Source organism: Mus caroli, chromosome 11 (assembly GCF_900094665.2).
Source record: "Mus caroli chromosome 11, CAROLI_EIJ_v1.1, whole genome shotgun sequence".
Lineage (NCBI taxonomy): Eukaryota > Metazoa > Chordata > Mammalia > Rodentia > Muridae > Mus > Mus caroli.
The window spans coordinates 115,153,996-115,163,116 of NC_034580.1; the positions used below are offsets into that span (position 1 = coordinate 115,153,996).

The 9,121-nt window shown below is 52.5% G+C and overlaps 1 protein-coding gene across 2 annotated transcripts in view; it reads left to right on the forward strand.

Moving 5' to 3' along the window:
• Nucleotides 1-7,357, forward strand: part of Ccdc40 (coiled-coil domain containing 40) — a 36,903-nt gene extending 29,546 nt beyond the window's left edge. For both annotated transcript variants that reach the window (XM_021178226.1, XM_021178225.1), the window contains exons 18-20: nt 2,271-2,459; nt 5,377-5,535; nt 6,413-7,357. In XM_021178226.1, coding sequence (XP_021033885.1) covers nt 2,271-2,459; nt 5,377-5,535; nt 6,413-6,661 — 597 coding nt within the window. In that variant the 3' untranslated portion in view covers nt 6,662-7,357. The remainder of the gene's footprint in view (nt 1-2,270; nt 2,460-5,376; nt 5,536-6,412) is intronic.
• Nucleotides 7,358-9,121: the final 1,764 nt, after the last annotated feature.

Genomic DNA, 9,121 nt, shown 5'->3' on the forward strand with positions numbered 1-9,121 from the left:
TGGCTGTCCTGGAACTCACTCTGTAGACCAGGGTGGCCTCGAACTCAGAAATCCGCCTGCCTCTGCCTCCCGAGTGTTGGGATTAAAGGCATGCGCCACCACGCCCAGCTTGGGGCCCAGGTTGATAGATCCAAGGCCATTTCAGACCTAACTGCCAGCTCGCCTACCAGGTGACCCTCACCACGTTCCACACTCCACAACACAGAGCCACAGAGACCACCAGCCAGGCATGGCGTGCCGTGGTGAGACAAGGACACACGGGCTTGCTTTCTTTTTAAAGATTTTGTTATTGGGAGCTAATCGTAGTCAGCACTTGGGAGGCGGATACCTGAGAATTCAAGGCCAGCCTGGTCTAACATAATGAGACCCTGTCTCAAAAAAAAAAAAAAAAGCCTTTTATTTTATTTTTGATTATGTATATATGAATGTGTGTTCACATAGGGGCACATGTGCAACCTGAAGAGACCAGAAGTGTTAGGTCCCCCCTGAAGCTGGAGTTACAGGCAGTTGAGGACTGCCTGATGTGGGCATTGAGAACCAAATCCGGGACCTCTGCAAGAGCAGCAAGTGTTCTCTAACAACTGAAGCATCTCTCCAGCCCTCACTCCCTCCACAGCCTGTTTGGTAATTGATGTTGGATAAATTGGTAACTAGTGAGGTTCATCTGGCTGTTCACCTTTGTCTAGATCAGCACCGAGACCTCTTCTTACTGCGTTGAGGTGTGGCCACTCAAGGCATGCTCTGTCCACAAGTCCCCATTAAATCCTCCTGTAACCCTAGCTCTGTCTGTCACTTCCCACCCCCCGCCCCGTTTCCGGTTCCTCCTGCACCGACCATCAGTTTTCCGGTGCTGAGTGGAGTTTTTTTAGATCCAGTGAGGGGTCCAGAGAGAAGCAAACCCGACAGGACGTTTGTCCAGTCATGCTCCATTCTGTCAGTAATGTGCCTGCACACAATGATGTTCCCATAGGAGACCTAGGAGGGCCAGCACTGCAAATCAGCCCAGATCCACAGACTGAGGAGCCCGTGCAGCTCCAGGACAACCGCGGAACAGACTCCACTGCAGCCTGGAGGGTTTACATCTCCCATCATCTTCCCAGCCACACCCACTAAGGAGGCTGGTTCTTGGCTCAGTCTGCTGCTGCGCATGCTCATGCATGACCTCTTCTGTAGGCTGCCTCACAGATACACTCAGCAATCCAGGCAGCCCTTGGACCAGTCAAACAGACACATAAAAGCAAATATTGAAAATCTTCCCCCTTTCTGAAAACTAGATTACCTGAGGATGGATAGGAATCCTCAACTTTTAGGCGACCTGTCAGATTGCGCATGCGCGTTGTCACGTGATCGCATTCTGCCTCGTTTCCCAGGGATCAACGCCAGTTCTGGGTGTTGTCAGTTGTTGGCACTTGCTTACTTATTGCTCTTCTGTTTTGTTTTATGTGTATGCACATGTGTGTGAACACTGGTATGTGTGCTTGTGTGCGTAGAAGCCAAGACATCCTCGGGAGCATCGGTCACTCCCTTTGAGACAGGGTCTCTCACTGGCAAGGAGCTCACCAGTTAGCTCGCACTGACTGGCCAATAGGTCCCAGGGGTCCACCCCCGCCCCCTCACATCCCTGTCACAACCTCTCCAGCACCGGGATTACAAGCATGCGCGCTCGGCCACACCTGAGACTTCCGTGTGAGTTCTGAGAATCAAAGCCAAGTCTTTTTACTCTTCCGAGGCAAACACTTGGCAGGCTGAGCACCCTGCTTTCCTTTTTAAAAACCATCTTCATTCAACACACTAAACCTTCACACAATTCTATATGCTTGTTTAAACCAGCTACAAATACCCCTGCGACTCTAGGCAGTTTCCCTTGCAGACCACAATCCATGCTCACATACCCTGGCCCCCAGCCTCTGACCCCAGACTCCCCACACACACCCAGATTCTTCAAGCCTCACTATTTTCTGCCATCCAAAGAGTCATGACATTGCTAACCACACCCCCCTCTCTAGACAGAGTCTACCTGCCCTCTCAATATGCCTGGCAGAGAACCTGGCTCGTCATCCTCCTCTCCTCTTGCCTCCGGCCATCCCTTTGTACCGTTTTTGAGAATATCCACACCTTCTCCATCAATGTGCACAGTGCCCCCCAGACTCTTTGAGGCCTTCTCTGCATGCCTGATGCCTCACTGGCCAATGTTAAAGGCAGACAAGCCCGGAAGGGTGGGCTGCCCACCCTCAGCGTCCCACCTCACCCCATCCGTCTTGTGTCCCCAGGTTAGGCACGGGCAGCTACTGAAGCAGCAGGAGAAGATGATCCGTGACATGGAGCTGGCTGTGGCCCGCAGGGAGACCATCGTCGTCCAGGCTGAAGGGCAGAGCAAGATAGACAAGAAAGTAGTCACCAAGACAGAGTTCCACTACCAGCAGCGCGAGCTGCAGAAGAAAGTCAGGGAGATGCACAAGGTACGGCCTGCTCTTCCTCCATCCCCAGGACCCAGTGACGTGAGCAATGTGTTCCTGCCCTGGCTGCATGTCTGTATTAGAGGTGGGGCTCAGACACATATTAGGGTTCACCTTTCCTCACTTCATATGGTCGGCAGGCATCTCCATCCATCCCCATTGGCTGGCCTGAGGCATCTGCTCCCACCTGGTCACCCCAGCAGGACACAGAGAGTGGCCACCTGCCTGCTCTGGCTTGTCCACTCAATTCTGAGGGACACCGGAGGACCAGCAGACCTTGGATCATGGTCCATAATGCCCACCCATTCCCAAGTTCCCTTCTCCCCATTCCTGAGGGTCAAGGTCACTGCTGTTTCATCTTACCTGTGACAGAGTAGAGTCGGGAGGGAAGATTTGAGCTTCAGGACTGAACAAAGCAACCCCTCCCACGCCGGTGGCACATGCCGCTGTGTCTTCTGCGCCAGGGCCCCTCACCCCACCCGGTGAAGAGGTGGCACCTGTCAGAGCATCAGCACTTGATGGATGCTTCTGAGCATACTGGCTGAAGCCGCTCTTGGCTCTAGGAATCTGTCTTGGGTCCAGCAGACTATCCACACTGGGCACCACCCAGCACACAAGAGGCCACTTCCTGCTAGCAGAAACAGACTCTAGGGATCCGGAAAGAGCCTTGAAAAGAATCCCAGTACTCAAGAGGAGATGGGAATGTGGCAGCTTCCTCCCTAAAAGAGGGCTAGGCACACAGCTCAGGGCCCACTCCCCTCCCAGGCCAGGGCCCTGGGATGAAAGCTCCCAGTTGTCCCGAAGTCCCCACTAATAGGCCCTTGGGCCCTGGGCATATTTGGGATCTTTGGAACATCACTGGAAGAAACAGGAGGAGGACCCACCTCCTGGGAGTCAGATGGTCACGCGTAACAGTGTGTATAAGGTGGTGGTATTAAGAAGTCGCTTCATGATCCATGACATGGAGCTGGCTGAGGCCGGCAGGGAGACCGTCGTCATCTAGGTCAAGAGATCTGGGAGTGTGGCCTCCTCGCCGCCATTCCCTCATGACCGGGGCTCACCTGTCCGCCTCAGCTTACTGACCTGTGGACTCCACTTTATAGAATCATCCAGAGAACCAAACAGAACTGAGCGAGTCCCTGTAGCGGCAGGATGTATGACACACACCTACGAATCCACCGTTCAGGCAGAGATAGGGGAATTGCCTCAAGTTCAAAGCCAGCTTGGGCTATATGTGAGACCTGGTCTCAAAGCAATAGAAAATGTAAAAGTCGCTATAGAGTACCTCCTATAGGACTTGAAGTGCCCTATATATAGGGCAAGATCAACTGAACAGAGCCACTTGTGTGGACAGGCGTGACTGGAAGCTTCCAGAGGGAGGTGACAGAGAGGCATGTCTTAGTCTTCATTCACTACACCTGGTGGCCTCTCCTGTACCTTCCTCAGCTTCCTGCTGCGTGTCCAACCTGCCCTAGCTGCCCTCTCAGTCCCTGCCAGAACCTCTGTCCTCTCTGCCCCACACCCAGAACCAGGCATCAGTGGGCCTCGCGTCCCTCTGGCCACACGCAGCATGGCCTCCACCTTCTATCCACCAATGGGGCCCTCTCCCCCTTCCACCAGTCCCTCTCCAAGTTCTGTGTTCTCAGAAGGCCGCTATGGGTTACTGTGTGTAGTTAGTTCACCATTATCCTGACTCCCAGCCAGCCACCAAACACTGCCAGGACCTTCCTTGTCCTTCCTTGTCGGTTGAAGATGTGAGCCCGGCTCCACCGCAGACCAGCCCGCTCCTACCATCCTTCCTTATACTTCCCACATAGCCTCAGCTCTTCCTGGCATCAAGGCTTCAGGGCTGACCTCAGTCCCCATGTCCCCGTGCTCCTTGAAACCACACACTTGCACAGACTGCTTCCCCCACAGCCTCCCTAGTTGGCACTGTCTACCTCTAGGCCCTGCTGTCTCAGGGGCCCACCCCCACCCCCCCAGTATACATCCTATAAGCTCTGTGGCTTTTGGATTCCTTTTGGGGAATTGTGGTGGTTTGAATAAGATGTCCCCATAGTCTTGGGCATTTGACTACTTGGTCCCCTGTTAGTGGTACTGAATACCTGGTCTCCTGTGATGGATTGTAAATGCTTGGCCTAGGGAGTGGCATGATTAGGGGGTGTGGCTCTGTTAGAGTAGGTGTGTCACTGTGGGTGTGGGCTAAACAACCCTCACCCTAGCTGCCTGGAAGTTAGTCTTCCACTAGCAGCCTTCAGAAGAAGATGTAGAACTCTCAGCTCCTCTTGTACCTGCCATGGATGCTGCCATGCTCCTGCCTTGATGATACTCGACTGAACCTCTGAACGTGTAAGCCAGCCCCAATTAAGTGTTGTCCTTTATAAGAGTTGCCTTGGTCATGGTGTCTGTTCACAGCAGTAAAACCCTAACCAAGACATACCCCATTGGTGGTACTGAATACTTGGTCCCCCCCATTGGTGGTGCTGAATACTTGGTCCCCTGGCTTGTGGTACTGTTTGGGGAGGTTTAGGAGGTGTAAGCTTGCTGAAGGAAGTCCATCAGTGGTGGTGCTTTGGCAGGTTAAACCCTTCCACTGCCTTCCAGTTCACATTCTCTCTGCGTTTTGTGTTTGCGGTTGAAGATGTGAGGCCTCGGCTTTCTGCTCCAGCCGCCCCCTCCTCTGCTCTGTCCTCATGGACTCCTACCGCACTCTGGACTATTAGCCCAAATAAACCATTCCTTCTCTAAGTGGCCATGGTCATGGGGTTCTCTCACAGCCATAGAAAAGTGACTGAGACAGGAACTCCCCCCCGACCCCCTAGAACAAGGACTCTGAGGCCCTTGACTGGTCCTTAGCCAACACCTCTGTCTGCCAGGTGACGTGGATGCTGGAGTGCACCAAGTCCTGTTTCTCTCCTAGGCCACAGATGAATGCACCAACACCATCTCAGAACTGGAAGAAACTCAAAAGTTCCTAAGCAGCTCCCTCCAGGAGAAGCAGCAACTGCTGTCAGAAATGCAGGCTACTACAGATGTTCTTGAAGAGGAGATCAACCAGCTCACAGCTCTCAAACGGCAGGTAAATATCTTGGGAGGTCCCTGGACCGGAAGCATCCAGGCAGGACCACCCTAGGAGAAGCCTGTGCGTTCCCAGGTGGAAATCTTTCCGCGTCCAGCCACACCTTTGGCCAATGAGCACCACCTTCTCACCTTTACATCCTTTGTGGGTCGTTCACCACACACAGCATTCTGATCTTGACTTGTTACTGGCTGGGCAACATTCTGGATGCCAGAGCCACTAAATAGAACCAAGTCCCTAGCTGTATTGAAGAGTTCCTTCGTGGAACACAAAGATGGAGGGTGTCAAGGCCTTAGAGTAGATAAAATCAAGGGGCCGAGCTTTTGAGAGGAACAGTTCAGGAAGGCCCTGTGGGAACCATAATTGAGTCAAGACTTCAAGGAGGTGGAAGGAGAAGGGGAAGGTGGGACAGTTGGGCCAAGAGGGCCTGCCCAGACAACACCGAGCCTTGTGAGGTCCAAGACACTGACCTAGGGAGATGGCAGAAAGCTCTAGATCAAGGGTGAGCTGGAATCAAGATGATCCCGCCCTTCCCCCCGGCTCTGGAACAGCATCAAGAGTAGACTTCAGAGCCAGGCAGTGGTAGCACACACCTTTAATCCAAGCACTTGGGAGGCAGAGACGACTGGCAGATTTCTGAGTTCGAGGCCAGCCTGGTCTACAGAGTGAGTTCCAGGACAGCCAGGGCTACACAAAGAAACCCTATCTCAAAACAAAACAAAACAAGAGAGTAGACTTCAGAGGCATGGCAAACCTGAATGAATCCCAGTGTCTGAGTCTGCATGTAATTCAGAAGTTGCCCCTCTGGGCAACTCCAGAGTGGGTTAGGAGTCCTCCTGACTTCCGAGGACAGACATAGGGTCTCTTTCCCACCCAGAACCTTCTGGAGATCGTGACCCTGCAGACCTGCGGCAAGCACCTGCAGGCCGCCATTGACGGGAAATACGTGTTCCTGCACCGCAACAGCAGGTCCCAGCTGATGGAGCGTAAGCGCCTGAGCGTCCGGCTGTCCCAGCTCAACACCGTCCTCTCCAGCGTGCAGGAAGACTACCCCCAGTACCAGGAGGTGCTGCAGAGAATTCAACAGAAGATCGCCACCAAGCTGGAGACCCCAGAGCCCTCCTAGACAGCACCCGGCCCGCACCTTTCAGGGCTAACTTGGGAGCAGACCCAGGGAGTCACCCCATGTTCTGAAAAAGCCACGTGTCTCCTAGAGCGACACCCTAAGAAACACTGGCAGGCCAGACACATGATTCGAAGCCTCTCTGCTGTTCACACCAGGTGTAAGGCAGCCACCAGATCTGACGCTTTGAGCGTGCCCACATTACCCGGGTGTGAAAAAAATCCACTCTTCTGTTGGACTTAAGACCATCCTGGTGGCAGTTCTACGGTCACATCAGTGCCTCTCATTGTCCTGGGACAGACCCTCAATTTTGCGGAGCAAGTAATGGAGAGAAGAAGCCAGGAGTAAGGTGGACTTATTTGAGCCCTGGTAACGCCTGTTCCAGCCCTCTGAAGCCCAGAGGATACCCTCCTTCTCCACTCCACAGAAAGCTCGGCCTTCTCCTGCCCCCACCTCCCAGGAAGCTTTAAATTAGACTGAAACCCAAAGACCAAAGCTGTGGGACCCCGGAGTCCAAGGATAGCAAATGCCCATGGAGCAGAAACTACTTCAGAAAAGGGACACCTGTCTCTCATCCACCGACCTCTGACCTCTCTTCTTCACTTCTGCCTCCCCTACCCTGGGCTTTCTGGGCACCAGATACCTTTTTCCTTGTGTAGACGAGAAACGGAAGGGATTATTTCAGTTTTAAACTTTAAGCGGCAGAAAAAATAAAGTTTACAAAAGCTGTTTCTGGTCAAAAGAGTTAAGACACATTTATCTTAAGATTTAGATCTAAAAGCCGGGCAGGGGTGGTGCGAGCCTTTAATCCCAGCACTCGGGAGGCAGAGGCAGGTGGATTTCTGAGTTCGAGGCCAGCCTGGTCTACAAAGTGAGTGCCAGGACAGCCAGGGCTACAGAGAAACCCTGTCTCGAAAAACCAAAAAAAAAAAAAAAAAAAATTTAGATCTAAAAGCCGGGCAGGGGTGGTGTGAGCCTTTATTCCCAGCACTTGGGAAATAGAGACAGGTGGATTTCTGAGTTCCAGCCTGGTCTAAAGAGTGAGTTCCAGGACAGCCAGGGATACACAGAGAAACCCTGTCTCAGAAAAAAACAAACTAACAAACAAAAATATTGATATCTTTTTTTTGGTGGGGGGGTGTTGAGACAGGGTTTCTCTGTGTAGTGTGTAGCCCTGGCTGTCCTGGAACTCACTCTGTCTGTAGTCCAGGCTGGCCTTGAACTCAGAAATCTGCCTGCCTTTGCCTAAGTGCCGGGATTAAAGGTGTGTGCCACCACTGCCCTGCAAAAGATTGATATCTAAAAACAGCCAAGCAGCTGGGGAGACCCCAGCCCTGCCCACCTTATTCATCCCTACACACACACACACACACACACACACCCTACTCCAACACAAGAGCCCTCTCACCCGCCTGCCCTGTCCTGTACACACCCACCGCAGCCTGGCCTTCTCCTGTACTTGCTGTTTAGAAATGAAAGCTGGCCTGGAGAGATGGCTCAGTGGTTAAGAGCACTGATTGCTCTTCCAGATGCCCTGAGTTCAATTCCCAGAAACCACATGGTGGCTCATAACCATCTGTAATGGGATCTGGTGCCCTCTTCTAACATGCAGGCAGAACACTGTTCATAGTAAATAAATTTTTAAAAAAAAGAAAGAAAGGAGGGAAGGAAGGAAGGAAGGAAGGGAGGGAGGGAGGGAGGAAGGAAGGAAGGAAGGAAGGAAGGAAGGAAGGAAGGAAAGAAAGAAAGAAAGAAAGAAAGAAAGAAAGAAAGAAAGAAAGAAAGAAAGAAGGTGAAAGCACCAGTTTCAGTAGCGCACCTGTAAGCTCTGGCTGGCTTGTTGGGCTTGTTTTAGTTTTCTGATCGTCTGACAGCCCTAGGGAACTAGGCTCAGCTGCCTGTCTCCAGTACCAATTAAAGAGAAAGATAACGGTGAACAGCAGAGAAAGGGGTTTTAGCTGGTGTGGCCACTTTGGGAGGTAAAACAAATGGGAATGGAACAAATTGGGGGCAGGGTGTGTCCTGGTGTGAGGTCTAACTCTGAATAGGGCAGAAGAGCTGTGTAGCCAAGCATGCTTGGTCACGGGACGCTCCTGTCTGTTAGGAGACCTCTGCAGAGCAGGGGTTTCCCTGTCAGACCCCAGAATAGGCACAAGCCACAGTCAAACACCATCCGGGAACAAAGGTTTGTGGCTGCTTTCTGACTCAGGCAGAAGAACAGCAGCAAATGACTTGGCAGGTGTAATGGGGGAATGGGCAGGTCCAAGACAGGGTCTCTGTGTACCATTGGCTATCCTGGAACTCACTCTGTATGTACACCCAGGCTGTCCTGAAAATCACAGAGCTCCACTTGCTTCTGCCTCCCAGTGCTGGGATCAAAGGCGTGTGTGCTGCCACCGTTGGATGCTGGTGTCATTTTTAAGAAGAGAGAAGGGGAGGCCTGTGTTAGGATGGGCTAGCATG